At 59.2% G+C, this 18,191-nt stretch overlaps 1 protein-coding gene across 1 annotated transcript; it reads right to left on the bottom strand.

The window, feature by feature from the left end:
• Window positions 1-1,048: 1,048 nt before the first annotated feature.
• TEAD3 (TEA domain transcription factor 3) lies at window positions 1,049-12,529 on the bottom strand. The gene is given in 14 exon segments (XM_080665566.1): window positions 1,049-2,516; window positions 2,668-2,820; window positions 2,906-3,046; window positions 3,229-3,402; window positions 3,581-3,714; window positions 4,486-4,547; window positions 5,114-5,163; window positions 5,271-5,408; window positions 5,943-5,977; window positions 5,980-5,998; window positions 6,692-6,754; window positions 6,940-7,002; window positions 10,239-10,303; window positions 12,409-12,529. Coding segments are annotated over 14 exon segments (1,218 nt in total). The 5' UTR covers window positions 12,416-12,529; the 3' UTR covers window positions 1,049-2,402.
• Between the last annotated feature and the right edge of the window lie 5,662 nt (window positions 12,530-18,191).

The following is an 18,191-nucleotide window of genomic DNA, read 5'->3' as shown; positions in this document are numbered from 1 at the left end:
CTCAGTGGATAGAGCATCCCCCCTCGGACTGAAGGGTCCCGGGTTCGATTCCAGTCAGGGACATGTACCTTGGTTGCGGGCACATCCCCAATAGGGGGTGCGCAGAGGCGGCTGATCGATGTTTCTCTCTCATCGATCCTTCTATATCTCTCTCCCTTCCTCTCTGTAAAATCAATAAAATAAAAAAATTTAAAAAAAGAAAATGCAGGATGCCCAATTAAATCTGAATTTCAGATAAACAATGCATGTTCACCAAGGGACAGCCTCCCCCGCCACTCTGCATCCCTGATGTGTGCTTCCCCAGGTGGACAGGAGCAGCTTGGCGGACAAGAGCAGCTTGGTCTGGCCTGCTCCGCTGGCAGCTGTCCACTGCAGAGAGCACTCACCCGCCTCGAGGCTCTTTCCTCGGGAGTTAAGTGAGGGCAGGACGGTGAGGACAGCAGCAGACACTGTGAAGACGGTGGGCATTTAGCAGGCGGCCCATCTCAGCAGGTGTTGACCTTGGGCAAGTCACTTCACTTAGAGACAAAGCTATTCCATCCATTTCACGTTCACATCGATGTTTCTCTCTCCCCCTTTCTGTATTTCTAAAACTCAGTAGTAATAATAATAATAATAATAATAACTGGTCCCCAAAGTAGAAAAAGTGCCATAGGCAATCTTTAGCTTGAATTTATTTTGTCTAGGATCATAAGACAAAATAAATGGTTTTTCTATGTGTGTGTGTGTGTGTGTGTGTGTGTGAGAGAGAGAGAGAGAGAGAGAGAGAGAGAGAGAGAGAGAGAGAGAGAAGACGCGTGCGCAATAGGAAACCTCAGGGCAGTGCTGGGCTCAGTTCAGTGTGCGACCCACGGCAGCAGGGGTGTGGAGAAAGGTCGGAGCTGGAAAGCTTTCATGGGACCCCAGAATCACACCTATTTTGACTATGGGTAGGGCTTGGGGGCCCCTGGAAAAGACGGGGGGAGGTGACACACCAGGACTTAACCAGGGAGAGCCCCCCTGAAGCTGTTCCAACCCAGAGGCCTGGCACACGACTGGTCACACGACTAACCCACAAACAAATAACTTTAATTTCTCTTTCTGAGTAGGCCTTGAGGGCACCTGCCCCAGCCCTGTGCCACATTTATGATATAACCCATCACAGCTGGATTTAAAAAGTACACAAAAATATATATAATATACATTATAAAACCTAGGTTGGGTTTGGAGGTGGCCTGAGCGATATGCAAACTGTGAGAACCTTCAGGAAGCTCAGGGGCGGGGCGGCAGGGAAGGGCACAGTACTTCATATGAAACTCATCGATGCCCAGAGGCCGGCACTGACGGGCCGGATGTTGGGAAGAGGCAGTGGGCAGGGTTAACCTTCAGTCCCAGAACGAGGTCTGGGGAGCTGCTCCAGGCAGGGAGACTGGCATGGGGAAGAACAAGGTAGTGGCACCGCTGAGGGTTCACTTGGGCAAGAGAAAATACCAAAGCCTGTGCTGCCTCTCGTGCCCGGGCCACAGGTCTGCCCAGAGGCTGGGACTCTATCTTCCTACCTGACCTCCAGCCTGTTTCTGAGCCTGGACCTGCCCCTGGGGGGCCTTCCCCCATCAGGTGGCTGCTGGGGAGCTTGGCAAAGGATCCGGGCCAGGGCCGCTTGGGGGAAGTGGAGCAGGAGGCTCCCTCCCGGGACCCTGGCTGGATGGTGGGCTGACAGAGGGTGCCCAACCAGTGCTGAGTACCTGCTGCTCCCCTTCCCTGCTGGTCGGAGGCAGCTCCTCCCCATGTCAGGGGCCCCAACCCAGCCCCTCAGTGTAGAGCCCCTCCCCAGCCTGGGGCCGGTCCGAGGCAGGGAGGCGTGTAAACTGGGCTTGGGACAGGCAGCAGGGGTGAAAACTCCAACTCTGCCCCCCCATTCCCCCCCTAGATTCCTCATCTGTGACACCGAGACCCACGCTTGCTTTGTGGGTCAGAGGATGCAGGAGGCATGCTGGGGTCTGGCACATGACAGGTGCAAAGACAGTGTGGGCCTCTCTCTTCTCAGCGAAACCCCAGCTCCACACTCCTTCCTGGCCTCTGCACTCCGCCTCCCCTCCAGTCTCCCTCACCCACCTGTCACAGTTCTGAGGGGCCAGTGGCCACACACACCTGAGCCAAAGGTGTCCTCCCATTCGAGGCTGGGCAGGCCTAAGTGATGGTGGCTTGGCAACCCAGCCAGGCTGCCCCACCGCAGAGCCCCCCTCCCTTCTCCCACAGTTAAAGCGCAGAACAGTGGCAGGGGGTGTGTGCTGGAGTAGGTGGGGAGGCCTCGGGCCCGAGGCCTGGCAGGCAGATGAATCCTCAATCCTGGACCCTCGGGTGCCAGGCAGGTGTGTGAGAAGAGGTTCGTCCTGGATCCTGGTGGTGGGGCAGAGGGCACCCTAGTCTTTGACGAGCTTGTAGACGTGGTGCTGGGCCCCGTGCTCGCTGGTGGAGACTTCAAAGACAAAAGCAATGACGAGCAGGGTCTCCTGGGAGTCGCGGCTGGTGACCACCTGGGGCCGGGTGGGGGGGATTCAGGTCAGGCAGCGCAGGGCCTGGGGGTGTGGGCTGAGCACTCCTGCTCCCCTAGAGGCTCAGTCTCTTTCTCTGAGCAATTGGTCTGGCTTCCCTGGAGACCCGCCAGCCCACACCTGCCCCGCTCACCTGCAGGATGGTGAAGTTCTCCAGGACGCTGTTCATCATGTACTTCTCTGGCAGGTGCTTCAGCTTGTGAATGAAGTTGATCATGTACTCACACATGGGCGAGCGGTGGATGCGGTACACGAAGCGCCCGTTCTCCAGCTGGGCGTACTCGGTCTGCAGAGAGGAAGGCCTCGCTGGGGCCTGCTCCTGGCCGCGCCACCCCCCCCCCCATCCTCCCCCACCCCAGGGCCCCACTCACCTCCACCTTCTCCACCACCTGCTTGCCGAAGGAGCACACCTTGGTGGAGACACTGATGGTCATGCTGTCGGCTGAGCTGTACTGGGAGCTGACCCCGTAGAAGGCGCCCGGGCCCTCCTGGATGGTGCTGTTGAGGTCGGCCTGCAGGAGGGGCGGGCGGCGTGAGCTGCTGGAGGCCTGAGGCTTCCGCCATCCACGTGGGCGTCCTGCCCGCCGCCCAGGCACTGCCCACAGCCACGGGGAGAGAGGTGGGCCCGAGGACTGCAGGTCTGGGGGAGGGGCTGCTGGGCGCAGGGGCGGCAGGGGCAGCAGGGGCGGCTCACCCAGAACTTGACCAGGAAGAAGGCATTAGGAGGGCCTTTCTCGTAGAGCTCCTTCAGTCCGCCCTTCTTCTCCGGGAACTTGTCGTAGATCTGACGCACGTCCACGGCCTCCAGGGGCGGGTCCGAGAAGGCGGGGTTTGTCTGGCCGATGTGCACAAACAGGTGTTTGCTGTACTGTGGGGAGGGCCCAGCACCGGGTCAGGAGAGCAGCGGGCGCAGGTGTGGGGGTGAGGGGGGTGGCGAGGGCAGGGGGTAGGCCTGTGGCTGCCCTCCCCCCACACCCCACCCCCGTGACCTGAGCTGTGGCCCTGGACCGCCGCAGGGTCCCCTTGCCCCACCAAAAACACATTACCGTGTCGGGGTCGCGCTGCACCTCCATGAAGGCGGAGTACTCGAGGAGCCGCAGGCGGGAGGAGGCAATGGTGCGGTCCTGCCACGCGGGCGCCGAGGTGGCAGCTGGGGGCAGCGGGGCCAGGGGCTCGTAACCTGGGGGGAGATGACCCTCGTGGGCGGGGTGCGTGGTCCGTGCAGCGCTGCCCCTCCCGCTTCTGGGTAGGCGGCAGCGTTCACTCCCTGCGGGGTATCCTAGTACAGTGTGCAACCTGCCCGCCTGTGTGGGGCCCTAGGGCGCACAGAGCGGGTTTTTCCTCAGTCACTGTTAGCGGGTGTTCAAGCAGGAAATACAAACATGTCAAAAGGGGAAAATAAAAGTTATCCAGCCCTGGCCAGTGTGGCTCAGTTGGTTGAGAGTCGGCCCATGCACTGAGGCCGCCTGTTCAACTCCCGGTCTGAGCACATGCCCAAGTTTCCACTGAATCCCCAGTAGAAGGCAGCCGATGGATTTTTTTTTTTTTTTATCATGTTTCTTTCCCTCTCCCTTCTCCTCTCTAAAATCAATAAAAACATATTTAAAAAATTATCCAGAATCCCAACACTTACAGAGAATGAAATTTTGTTAAGACTTTGGTGTATTTCCTTACAAGGAATTTTATATACACACAGTCTATAAATGTGATACTGTTGGTGGTGTGCACTTGCAGTGGATGCGGGGGGGGGGGGGTGGCATGACACTGTAGAAGGCAAGGGGGCTATTCCTGGTCTGTCCCAATCCCTATAGATGCCAACCCACTCCCCTCTCCCAGCGTGTGCACACGTGCTCACACATGCGCACACACAGCTGGGCCCGAGCACTTCTGAGCAGAGATGCAGGTGCCAAGGGAAGGACAGGTGGTGGCAGCAGCCTCCTGAGGAACTTACTGCTGAGAGTCGGCGGCAGGGGCGGCTGGATGGGGTAGGCTGGCTGTGCAAAGGGCTTGATGCTGCAGACAGGAGCACAGCCTGGTTAGAGGGTCACCCCCTTCCCTACCTTCCATCCAGCCTAGTCACTTGGGGTCTCCTCTGGGGTCCCAACAGAAAGCCAGCAGCCTTTCTGCAGAGGTCCAGAAGTCTGCTGACCAGCTTTCGTTTGCTTCACATGGTAACTTTTGTGAAATCCTGCTGAATCTCACAATGGACGTGCACATTTAATATGGCGTTTCAACCCCACCCTGAAGAGCTGCGCTTAAACTGAGGGTGTCTCTAGAAGAAAGTCATCTTAGAATTGAAGGAACCGAGTACACTTGACTACTTGACTGAGAGATGAATTCAGAGATTAACTAAATGAAAAATAATTGAAGGACAGATGACAAGTGGATGAGTGGGTTGATGAATGAATAAACACGTGAATGAATAGACAGATGCATTAGCTCTCTTACTGGCACGCTCCATCCCTCTGTTTTTGAATTAAAACGGCTCATTTGTTGCTGGAACCCAGATGAGAGGGGAAGTCTAGTGCGGCTGCCAAGGGAAAGCAGAGGGTGTGGGAAGGGTGCACCAGGATACTCACTCCTGAGAGGGTCCGGGCTGCTGTCCCAGGAGAGGGGGGCTGTTCCAGAACTGCAGAGATGGGACAAAGCCAAGGATCCCTCAGAATCTATGATCCTCACACCCCAGCCCTGAAGGCAGCCCTCACCAGCCCCACCTCCCAGGACCCCTTACTGTACCCGCGAGGAAGTGGAGAAGACGGCCTGGGGCAGAGGGGAAGGCGGGCTGAACTTGTTCTGTAGCACGCTGGCGGAGACAATCTGGGCAGAGGACATGGACGCCATGCTCTGGAGGGCTTTGTCCTTGGAGACTTGGTCCTAGGGAAGGGAGGGGCCACATGAGGGCAGACAGGACAAGGGCTTGCCCCAGGGCCCCTCTCTCAGGCTCTGGAAGTCCATGTCTGGATTACAACCCCAGCTCTGCTGTGTGGCCTAAGGAGGGCCTCAGCCCCTCTGGGCCTGTCTCCTAAGTGTACATTACCCCTCCAACCACAATGCACAGTAAGAAATAATTTTATTATATTCTATAACCTAGCATGTACCAAAATACTTCCCCTAATTTGTGTCACGCACTGTCATGCTTTCTATTCTATTTCATTAGTGGTTCTCAAAGTATGGTCCTGGACCAATAGCACCAGCATCACCTGAAAGCTTGTTAGGCAAATTTTCAGGCCCTCTGAATCAGAAAGTCTGGGGCTGAGGCCCGAAATCTGTCTTCACAAGCCCTCCAGGCAATTCTGATGCATGCTAAAGTTTGAGAAACTGTTCAATTGATTTACAATCCAGAATTTGAAAATCATATATTAGGTGCTCTCCCCCCAGGTCCCCTAGGGGAGGGGTAGTGCTACTTACCAGGTTCATGGCCTGTGAAGGAGAGGGAGCATGATTAGAAGAGGCACAAATGAGGGCTATATGGGGTGGGGGCATGTCTTCTCACCTCCCTCCACTCCACACCCACCTGGCTCCCAGCTTCTGGGGAGCCCAGGGAAGCTGAGGCGGCTGTGGACCAACCTCCCCGCCCCGCCCTCTGCCACCCAGAGGCAGCGTTTATAAGCTGGGGGTGCCCTGGACAGGGTAGGATGATGGAGGGCAGGCTGGAAACCTAGATGGTGGACCAAGCTGGTGTCCCTGGGGTCTGCCCATGTCCCAGGCTACTGGGTAGCTATGGGAAGAGAGAAGAAGATGCAGCCAGCAGGGGCCCTGACCAGGGCCCAGGCCATGATCCCAGGCTCTGAGACGCTCAGGCACAGAGCAGCCAGGATGGAGTGTCCAATGCAAAAACAGCCATGCCCACACAATAGCTCTGCCAGCCAATGCCCTCCAGCGTCTCCTCCTGCCCTCCTGAAGTCCCCGTGCAATTAGCAAGCAGCAAAGGAGGAAGGAGGAAAAGGAAAACGGAGAAGAGAGAGGGCCTTAGTGGCCCCAGATGGTCTTCCTCTCCTTCACTGTAGAACTGCTGTCCTGCTCGGTCTCAGGGCCCTGTGTAGCCTGCAGCGGCCTTTGGGCTTCTTGCTCCTCGGCCCCCTCCCTGCCCCGAGCTGGGGTCAGAGAGCAGCAACAGACCTGGGCAGGGCCAGGCCAAGCGGCAAGGGACCCCATACCTTCAGCTTGGACTGAATCTCCCGCGATTTCCGCCTGGCTAGAACCTGCAAGTGGCTAGAGACCTGTAGAGAGAGAGAGAGAGAGAGAGAGAGAAAGAGCAGAGAGTGGAAGAAGAGGCAAGAACAGAGCTTCAGCCGGAAAAGAGGCACAGGGGGCCGAAGAGCTGGCCGAGGCCGAGGCCCGAGCGGTGCAGGAAGTTGTGGAGGCGCCTAGGAGGGGCTGGAGGCCCCAGTCAGGCCCAACGTACCTTGATGCCAACCTGGTACTCCCGAACCTTCTTCCGAGCTAGAACCTGTATGTGGCTGGACACCTAGGGGCCGTCCCGCGCCAAGCCAGAGAGGGAAACACACAGTGAGGAGGCGAGCACGGCGGCCACAGGCAGCAGCCGGCCCTCGTCTCTGGGAACAGATGTAAGTGGGGGACTCTGGGGCCCCCGGGGGCAGACACTCCGCAGCCCTGCCTGGCAATTCTGCTTTCCTCTTGGCCCTGTTTTGATCAAGAGCCTACGGGCTTCTAGGACCACCAGCTGTCCACTGGGCAAGGCACTCGCCGTGAGCGCTAAAATCCGGTCCAAGCCCTGCTGGCCACGCCGTGTGCCCGGTGCAGGGCTGTATCCAACCCAGAAGAAGAGCATGTGGACCTTTATTTTCTCTCAAGGGGCTGACTTGTCTCACCGGCTCCGTAGAAATATCAATGGCATGAGCTCTGCTGGCCGTGAGAGTATACGTCTGGCCATCTTCTCTATAACCCTCTCCCCGTATCACTGCCTCGATCTTCCAGTCACCCCACCGCTCGCTGGCCCATCAGCCAGGCCTGTCCTACTCCGCTTTGCTCACGCAGCTTCTTCCCCCAACATGCCTCCCTTCTCCTTGGACTAATAAATGGCAGTAAACATAAACACACACAGTAGGAACTGTCCATTGCGTTTCTTCTCCAGCACCTGCTCCCTGAAGCCTTCCTCTCCGGCAAACCGGAGCTGGTCACCGTCAGGGTGGGTGTGCCAGGGCTGGGACCACAGACCCTTCGAGGACCTGACCCTGAGCCTCAGAGAACCTAAATGCCACTTTCTCCCTGAAGCACCAGGGAACACGTGGCTCCTCCAGGCACTTCACACCTTCATTACCAGCCATCGCTGTTGGCTTTCTTTGCTGGTAGTTTTTATTCCCACAAAGAAACAGTTTCTTTTTCTTTTTCATCATAGACTGAAAGTTACTACGTATGTGATGCTGGGAAGCCCCCATACTACTTGGTTAGGACCCCGGCGGGTGCTCCTCACTCGCCTCAGACCGCGCAAGAATCAGACCCAGGTCAGCAAGATGACCGACCGTGGCGTGGCGTGACAGCAGGTGACGCTGACTGCACACACTCCCGTGTTCCCAGCACTCCACCCACACCAACTCATTGGACTCTACAGCACTACTCAGAAGGCGGCACTAGTATTATTTCCGATTTACAGATGATGAAACCACAGCACAGAGAGGTTAGCAGCTTATCCGAGGCCACACAGCTGGGGGCTGGGGCTGGGAATTGAACCCAGGTGGCCTGATGCCAGAGGCCCCTTGCTTCACCACAGGCTAAGCTGCCTGGACTCCTTAACCCAGAGGACCAGCTCCAAATGGCCAACTCTGAGACAGTTGAAGCCACACATGACTTAATCCTATGTTATATTTAGCTGGGTTCTTACAATATGAAGGCATTGTACTTGCTGCTCATTGCTATAAATATCTGTAAAAAAAATAAAACTGCATTTTTAAAAACGGAAACAACCTTGTCTGTTAGCTGCTTGCTCTTTGAGACACAAAAACGCACACCTTGTCCTCACCACCTGGGATGGGTCCCCTGTCAAGGAGATATTAGATCTTGGAGTTAGAAGAAAAAAGGAAGTTAGGGGAGTGCCGCCCCTGCAAAATGACAAAGGCCAGCGGTTTTTAAAGCTCCGAGCTTGCCAACAGCTGGTTTTGTTTATAATTAGTGTTTTATAACTTTATTTTTTAATGAAAATAAAACTTTACTGGCCAGGCGCAGGTATAATGCGGGCCCAGAATGAAGAGTCTCTGCCCCCTCTGGGCCTCAGGTGCCTCTGCCCCTTCTCCCTCTGACAAACATCCTATGAACACCTCTGTTGGATGAGGCGGGACACGCCTCTCGGCACCTGGGGGCAGAGGCTGCAGCGAGCACCTCCCCGCAGGGAGGCAGCAGGAGTTTGAACCCAGGGGTCTGACAGTCAGTGTTCCTCCTGCATCCCAGGCTCCAGGCTCCAGGGACCAGGGACCAGGGACCAGGGCCTGTGAATGTCCGGTTCCCTGCTGCGTCCCTAGTGCCTGGAACGTAGTAGGAGCTCAATAATTTGCTAAAGAAATAAATGCTGTGTGACCTGAGCTGGCCGAGGGCAGTGGTTCATAAATGCTCCCGCACTGGGTAGTGGACTTCGAATCTCCCTTCAAGACAGCGGGTGGGACAGGGCAGCCTGTCTCTGCACGCAGGGGAGGTGGGTGCAGGGTCCAACCCAGGCAGACCCCAAGGGGGCGGAGGCTGAGGGTCAGAGGGGGCCGCCACTCCTCCAGGAACCTGCCTCCAGGCTGCCTGTCTCCCAGGCACCCCCTGGGCAACCCACCCGAAACAATCCCCTTCAGGTTTCCTGTGCACACGCTGCCCTCCCTGGACTGCCCGCCACCCAATCACCTCTCAACTCATCGTGTTTCCTATCCCACCACCCCTACCCTCACCACCGCCACTACCCCGGCCACCACTGCTGTTGATCTAGGTCCCTGCCTGGCCCTAACCCATGGCCGGCTGCTCCGGGGCCAACATTCTCGCCACCTGCCCCAGCCACTCCCCAGTCCCTTCCATGGTTCCTGGCTGCCGCCAGGGGACAGCTGAATCTCACCACGGGCCCCGCTCTTCCTACCCGCTTCCCTTCCGCCCTCCCCCCACTCCGCTGAATGAAGGCTCTTTCCTGCCTAGTGGGCTGAACCTGGACCCACCACCTACCAGCAAGGAAGTACCTTAACTTCCCTGTGCCTCAGTTTCCTCCTCTGTAAATGAAGGGAATTACTGCACCTACCTCTAAGGCTGCTGTGAGGACCAAGTAAAGTAACACCAAGCAGCTCTGTACGGATCCCAGTCACTATCTGTATCCAACCTCCTCAGCTGGAGCACCGCTCCCTCTCCCTCTCCGCCAGCAACTCCTTTCCCTTTAGGAAGCCCCCCTAGCTCCCTCCCCCGTCCCCTGCCCAGCCTGGGCGAGATGCCTGCCCCACAGCGCACAGCCCTGCGCACATCCATCCAGCCGTCTGTCCCGACTGGCCAGTGGGCCTCTCAGGGTGACCATGGAGCTGCCACAGCTGCCCGGGACGGTTCATCGGTCACTGAACCAGAAGTCTTGGGCGGGTGGTGGGTGGTCAGAGAAGCCAGTGGCGAGTGATGATGCAGTTCGAGGGGTGTGAAGTCACCCGGAGAGGGGGGTCAGTTCGAGGCAGGGCAGTGGGGACATCAGGGGCTGAGAGAGCGTGCAGGCAGAGGGGTCACAACATCAACAGTCTCTACCTGCTTTCTTGTCCGGGTCTTCCCCGTCCTCAGCTTAATATAGCGTGCGATCAACTCATTCCGACCTAGATGGGCGTGAGAGGAAAAACAGTGGCTGGTGGCTGGAGACTGGACCCACACCAGGCCCTTCCCCCCACTCCAGCCCCCTCAGAGCACAGCAGGGCTGCCAAGGGTGCTGGGGAGGCCCCAGGGGCTCCCCCACCCCTCCAGGGCCTGGGGCTGCTCACTGAGGGAGGGGGACAGGGGCAGCAGAGGGAGGGAGGCGGACCCATGTCAGGCGGCTGGACAGGTTTCCCTGCAGGACAGACAGGGGCAGGTGTGGCCCAAGGGCAGGACAGCTGGGCCCCTCACTCCCAGCCCCAGCAGCACCTCCTTCCTCCAGGGCCCTTCACCAGCTGCAAACCTCTGAGTGCAGATCCCGGTGTGAGGGAGGCCTGGCCGGGGTACCCCGTGTGAGGGAGGCCTGGCTGGGGTACCCCGTGTGAGGGAGCCCTGGCCGGGGTACCCCGTGTGAGGGAGGCCTGGCTGGGGTACCCCGTGTGAGGGAGGCCTGGCTGGGGTATCTCTGAGTGAGGGAGGCCTGGCCGGGGTACCCCGTGTGAGGGAGGCCTGGCTGGGATATCTCTGAGTGAGGGAGCCCTGGCCGGGGTACCCCGTGTGAGGGAGGCCTGGCTGGGATATCTCTGAGTGAGGGAGCCCTGGCCGGGGTACCCCGTGTGAGGGAGGCCTGGACAGTTGCTGTCTTCTCAGTGGCCACGTGTCTACAAGCTCTGGGCAGGGTGCACCTGCCCTGGCAGTCCTTGCCCTGACGGGAGGCCCAGGACAAGTCCCTTCCTTCTCTGCTACAACAGGCAGGAAGGACCGGACCGTCTCCCAGCACCTCCTACACTGACAGTATGTGTCAAGATGTGTCACTGAGCCTGTCACCCCAGGTCGCAGGTTACCAGTGCCTGCGCCCTGAGAGACCCACCTGGCCTGTCAGCCTCGGGTGGGGGACTTGGCCCGGGAGAGTAGTGTGTGGGACATATGACTGTCTGTCAGTATCCTCAGGGTGTATACTTCTTACCCCCAAATCCAGGCCCCCTGCCCCTCACCTCCCCAGAATGGCCACATTCTTCAAATTCCTCTTTGATGACAGAACCAGCCCCACTGCTCCTCCCTTCCTGCCTGCCCCTCTCCACCCCACTCCCTCCACCCCATCCAAAAATACCCGTGGGGCTGCCCCGCCATTGGGGAGGGGGCAGTGGGGCCGGAGCTCCCGCCCGCCCATGGAAGGCGCCCGCCCAGAACATCTGCCTGCCCAGTGGCCTGGCGAGCGCACTGTGCTGGGATGGGTGTGGCAGTGGGTGGGGCAGGGGACTCGGCAGCCCTCTGCTGCCTCCTTCCTACGCAGGCCCTGGTGCTGGGTGCTGGGTGCTGGGAGGGAGAGGCTGGGCCTCCTCACTTAACCAGGCTATCAGGGAGGGTTGGAGGGAGCTGGCAAGGAGCCAAGCCAAGAAGGGTTGAGTTATCCCAAAAATGCAGCTCTGGGAGAGCCCTCAGCACTGGGCAAGAGGGGGACACTCCCTTCTGGAGGCAGCAGGTGGGCAAGGTGGCAGAGAGGGCCCGGGAGGGGGAGGCTGTCCCCCCAGGTGCGGGAGGGCCTGAGGCATAAGCCATCTCTCCAGCCTCTTCCCAACATAGCCCCTGTCACGTGTGGCTGCCCACCAGCCTGCAGGCCTCCCTCCCACTCGCCGGAGGGAATTTGCAAGTGGGACTCCCACCCTAGGCCTCACCCCTCACCCCTCAGGCTCCCCCACATCCTGCCAGGGAGGGACCCTCTCCCAGGCCTAGCCTGGAGCACACTGGACTGACCCAGTTTCCTGGGCCCACTGAGTCACCCCGAAACCTCCAGGGGCAGTGGGGAGGAGAGAAGCAGATGGGGTGCCGAGGTGTGGGCCACGCGCTGGCGGAGGGGCAAGCCTGGTGTGTTTATGAGGAGGATCCAGACACACAGGCTTGCATGCACAGACTCGCCCGCCCGGCGGCTGGCAGCCTTAGGACTTGGCCAAACCGGTTGGGTGAGGGGGCAGAGAGCAGGGGGTGGGACGGGAGGGCCAGCTGCCTCCCCAGGCCCTCCGTGTCCCAGTGTCCCTCGCCTCCCCACACGCGCCTCCCCACCCACACGCACCGTACATCTTGCCCTCGTCTGACAGGATGATCTTGCGGCGGCCGCAGGGCGGGTAGATGGCCAGCGCCTCCTGGAAGCTCTGCTCGATGTCCGGGCTCCACACGCCCTCGGCATCGTTGTCCAGCCCCTTGTCCAGGCCCTCGGGCCCATCCTCCCGGGCTTCCCCGGGGCTGCTGCTGGCGGTCCAGCTGTTGGACGCTATTGTGCTGGTTACTCTGGGCTCTGGGCCTGAGCCCACTGGGCAGCCTGAGCCTGGGGGCAGACGAGAGCGAGAGCTCAGGGTCCTCCCAGGCCACAGCCACCTCCCAGGAGGGGCAGGCGCCCTGGGCGAGGCGGAGGTAACCAGAGGTTAAGGTTTTCGGTGCTGTGTGACCTGGGAGGAGTGATTTCACCTGTTGGACCCCTGGTCCTGGAAAATGAGGAAAGGGTCTCCTTGAGGTTGTGAGGGTTGAAATTGGATTACGACAAGTCCAACCACAATGCCTGACTCATAACACTTGTGGTGATCAATAACAACAACAATGCCTTATAGCTCCACAGCCCGTTTGTGGGGCAAAGCACTTGCACATTCATTCAATCCTAAAATCCAAGGCAGGGAGGCAAGGCGTGATCGGAAAACTGAGGCTCACCAGGTCACACGGTTGTCAAAAGTAGCAGGATGAGCAACAAGAGCAGGATCCGAGGGGCAGCCCCAGGTGTCTGCAGTTCTGAGGGGCTCCTGGGCTCCTCTGCCAGCTCCTCCTTCCTGTCTTGGGGATCCCCACCCCTCCTTCTCCCCCTGCGAGGACCTGCTGTGGGTGAGGAAGGGTGAGGTGTGCCTTGCCCAAAAGATAACTCTCGAGAACCCTGCCAAGGAACCTAAACTTGGGGCAGGAAGAGCCCCAGGAATTGCAAGAGAGCCGCTGGCTGGCAAGGGAGCAGCCGAGAAGGTGCCTGGCCAACAGCCTTGCTCAACCCCACCCGCTCCTCCATCCCACTTCCTGTTCCCGCACCTCTGGGCCTACAGCAGCCCATAAACCACCCACATGCCTGCCCCGTCCTGGCTCACATCGTGGATGGGCCAGGCTCTGTAAACTCCGAGTTCCCTGCAAACGCCAGGCTGGGTTATTAATTTAGACCACACACCCCCAGGTCTCCTTCCACCCCCACCCCCAGGCAGCCCCAAGCCCCCAACCCCCATCAGCCTCAGGATCTGCATGCCCAGTCTATACCAGGGTGCTGGGATGGCTAGATCCTGGGACTTCGCTCTGGGCTGCAGGGCAAGCAGGGGCAGGGCAGGAATGTGGGGGACCCCCTCAGAAACCAAGAAGGGAATTTTCCCCCCTCAGACATGAATTCCAGGTCCTGCTGAATGGGTGGAGGGTCTCCCCGTGGGGATGCCTGTTGGCGTAGGAAGCTTGAAGGAGGTGGCTAGTGGCATGGGATGGGAGGGCCTGGGGAGCCTGCATGTCAGATGGATACCGAGTTTAGACTTAATACTGCTACTGATGGCAGCACTTGCCAAAAGGCAGGCACTGCTCTGGTGTGTTACACACACTGACTCATGTAATTCTCACAATAACCTCTGAGATAGATACTATTATTGCTCCCACTTTACATATGAGGAAACCAATGAACAGAGAGGTTAAGCAACCTGCCCAAGGACACACAGCTAGTAAGTGCTAGAGCAGGTTCTGAACCCAGGCAATCTGGCTTCAGTCTCTTAACCAAGGAGATGGGGCTGAGAACTCCAGCACCTGTGCTAGAGAGGAAGCCAAGTTGTCATGGCAACCATGCTGAGTGTGCCCGGTGGGGTCCAGACCAGGGGCACCCCTCAGCCCAAGTGGCTGGGGCACCTTCAAGGACCCCGGCACTGCTTAGCCCTCTCGGCGAGGGCTCCCAGAGCAGCAGGAACAGCGCTGCTCGGTGCCAGGCAGCCAGGCAGAGGCAGCCACACACTGTATCTCAGGTCTCCACCCAGGACCGTACCCCCATCACAGCCTCACCTCACCCCCAGACCGAGTTCTTGGAATAAAAATATGGGGGAGCAGGGACTCTGGGGACACAGCGACTCCTATACTAAAGAAGTTGGGGCCCAGGGCTCTCCCCAGGTTGATGCTGTCACAGCTGTCAGCGGGAGGCAGGAGGGGGGCTGCAGTGAGCTAAGACCCTCCCACCCGAGTCCTCAACCCATCTCCCCCCAAATCCTTCCTGCGGCCTCGCTCAGAGCAGTGGAGGCCCGGGGCATGGGGGCCCCTGGCAGCCAACTTTTCAAAGCAACTTTCCTGCCTCCCCCAATTCTGTCCGCCTCCCCCCACCCAGGCGTTGGCCCCCCTCCTCGGGTGATGTCAGCCCCGCCCCGCCCCCCGCAGGAGCACTGTGGCCAAATATGGCGAACACAGCAGCTCGGGAGCTGGGACAGACGGGGGTGGGGCGGCCCTGGCTGGGACCGCTGGCAGCTGGTGAGGGGGAGGGGGTGGCCGCAAGGACAGTCAAGGAGAGGAGAAGGACCCCCGTGGGTCCCTTCCGCAGGCCCCCTGGCACATGCCAGTCTCCTTTTCCAGGAACACTGGTGTGGCAGAGGCACCAACACGCGCACAGGTGACCCCCGCCACAGCCATGCACAGCAGCACGTGTGTCAGGTGTGCTGTGTGGAGCCACCCACACGAGAATATGTGTCCCCCAGGCTGAGCATGCTCATGGGCAGTGGTGGGCAGGCAGCTGCTCCGGGCTGGGCACTGAACTGGGTCTCTCCCATGGCACACCCAGGAGGGCCAGCCTGGAGTCTGGACGGCTGCTCTGGTCTTCCAGGTACTGCTGTGGGATGAGGCCAGAGGCCAGTGTGTGCTGCCCCGCTCTGCTTAGACCCCAGACACGGGACCCAGCGGGGGCTGAGGGAGGCTCTTGGCAGCTGCAGGGCTGGACGGAGGCAAATGTGGGGCTCAGTGTGTGTGTTGGGGGGGAGAGAGCAGGCCCCCTGGGTGGCAGCCCCAGCCCAGACTTGGGTCTCTTCTCCCTGGACAGGCAGGGTTGGGGGTGGCGGTTCCCCACCCCACCCCACGCCAGCCCAGCCCAGCCCCAGCTCCCTGTCCTTGCCCAGGTGGCTAGAACGGCTGCCTTGCTGGGCTTTGCCACCAAGAGGGGAGAGGAAGAAAGACCTAAGTGAGGGACAAGGTGGGTGGAGCTTGAGATGGACTGGAGGGGAAGGGAGTCTAGGGGAGTATGGAGGTGGGAACAGAGAGGAGGGGGATTAGAGGGTCCCGAAGGGGAAAGATCAATAAACTCAGATACAGGAGTGGGCAAGCTAGGAGACAGAGAACAGAGGAGAAGACAGGACAGGAGAAGAGAGGGGAGGAGGGGAGGGGAGGAGGACAGAGGAGAGGACAGGACAGGAGAGGAGAGGAGAGGAGAGGGGAGGAGAGGAGAGGGGAGAAGGGGAGGGGAGGGGGACAAGAGAGGGGAGGAGAGGGGAGGGGAGGGAAGGGAAGGGGAAGAGGACAGAGGAGAGGATAAGACAGGAGAGGAGAGGGGAGGAGAGGAGAGGGGAGGGGAAAGAAGGGGAGGAGGACAAAGGAGAGGAGGACAGAGGAGGGGAGGGGGTGGAGGGGAGGAGAGAGGAGGGGGGTGGAGGGGAGGGGTGAGGAGAGAAGAGGAGAGGAGGGGAGAGGAGGGGAGGGCGCGGAGTGAAGGGGAGAGGTGAGGAGAAAGAGAGGAGGGGAGGCGAGGAGAAAAGAAAGAAAAACAAATGACAGAAAGACCCAGAGGCCAGGGCAAACTTAGAAAGAAGGGAAGGCTGTACTGAGGGCTGGGGTCAGCCACAATGCCATGTCCAGGACATCCCCACTCCTGTCCCATCTGCTTCTCCCGCTTCCTCCCATCCTCACAGACGACCCCCTCAGCAAAGGCCCTCCTGCCCTCCCAGCAATAGGCCTCCTGTGGTCCCATCTACCTTTACCCTCAGTCTGACCAGCCGGGCCCTCAGGCTGCAGAGGTCAGAAGGTGCGCTGGGTGGTGCAGGGATGGGAGCTAGGAGGCTGGGTGAGCCGGCTCTGGGGCCCTGGGGAGATAAGGGGCACCTTGCGGCCCACTCCCTGTCCTGGGGCCAGGCCTGCTGGAATAACTGGCTGGACAGCTCCAGGGACGGAGGCCAGAGCTGGGGCTGCGGCAGAGGCGCCAGGCCCCCCCCCTATGGCCCCCTCAGCCTCCAGACCTAGGCTTGGGTTCCCCTCTGCCCTGGTGGACGTGGCAGGCAGACAAGGCAAGTCCAGGCAGGTGTCCCCCACATGTATTCCTCCCCTTGCACCAGCCCCACTGGGCGGACACACGGAGCCTGGTGGCCCTGCCGGGTCTGGCAGCTGGCAGCTGTCCACTCTTGCAGGGCCCAGCCCCTCAAAGTGTGGAAAGATGACTGAAATCAGCAGTTCCATCCTGAATCCCACCCCAAACCTGGGCTGGGCTGGCCGGCCAGGGGGTGAGGAAGGAGAGGCAGTGGATGAGAGCTAAGGGAGCCTCCCCAAGCTCCCCCTCCTCCCCACCCAGCCCACAGCGAGGCCAGCTGTTCTCCAGCTGCCAGAGCCTCCCACCCTCAAAGCTCTAGCTGGGACCCGAGAGTGGGGAGGGATGGGGTGATGGTGCCTCCCCAGCTCCGGTCCAAGGACCCCCAGGGACCCTGCCAAGTGGCCACACCCTCCAGGCTGGGGAGGAAGCACCCTCCCCCTGGAGTAGGGTCGGGTTTTTACAGGAGGAAGCAATTTGCAGAGTCAACTAGGAGGGGGATGGCGGCCTCCTCCCCTCTCCCCCGCTTATTAATGTGCTTCCAATTTGGGAATCAAGACTCTGCACCCCCCCACTACGCAGGGCACGGAGTCTCAGGGAGCAGAGGAACCCCAGGCTCCCTTCTCCAAAGCTGGCCCACAGTCAGCACCCTGCCCCCCACCCACAGTGTAGGAGGGTGGGAGGGTAGAGACCTCACCCTCCTGCAGAGAGAGGGGGCCAGTTCCCACTCCTCCCTTCACCCCCACCCTGAGATTCTGTCCTGTCTCCTCATCTTGTCCATCTCCAGCCAAGGCCTGTGTCTGAGTTTAGGGGGAACAGAGATACAGCTAATGGGTAACTTGGGAAACTGGGTCCCACAGTTCTCAATTCACATGTGGTGTCCCCCACTCAGGCTGCCTGCACCGCGGCCAAGTCACCCACTAGTTGCCAGCAGTCAATCAATCACTCCCTACCACGAGAGTCGCGATGTGATGTCTTCCAGAGACACGGGGCCTCTCTGGCCCGCTCCCACTTACACACACTGCCTGCACGTGCGCTGCCACCAGCATCGCTCTCCTGTTTTTCATTTTATTGTGATAAAAATATATAATATAAAATTTATTATTTTTAACACTTTTTTAAAATCTTCACCCGAGGATATGTTTTTATTGATTTGTTTTTGTTTTGTTAATCCTCACTGGAGGATACTTTTCCATTGCTTTTTAGAGAGAGCGGAAGGGAGAGGGAGAAACAGAGAGAGAAACATCGATGTGAGAGAGACACATTGACTGGTTGCCTCCCACACTCGCCCTGACCTGGGGACTGAGCCTATAACCGAGGTACTTGAATGGAACCCGGAACCCTTCAGTCTGAGGGCCAATGCTCTAACCACTGCGACACCCAGCCAGGGCCAATTTTAGTCATTTTTTAAAAACATACACTTTTATTGATTTCAGAGAGGAAGGAAGAGGGAGAGATAGAAACATCAATGATGAAAGAGAATCACTGACTGGCTGCTTCCAGCACACCCCACACTGGTGATCAAGCCC

This window comes from Plecotus auritus, assembly GCF_963455305.1.
Source record: "Plecotus auritus genome assembly, chromosome: 4".
Classification (NCBI taxonomy): domain Eukaryota; kingdom Metazoa; phylum Chordata; class Mammalia; order Chiroptera; family Vespertilionidae; genus Plecotus; species Plecotus auritus.
Note: the sequence above shows the minus strand (reverse complement) of the source record. Positions and strands in the feature narration are given on the sequence as shown.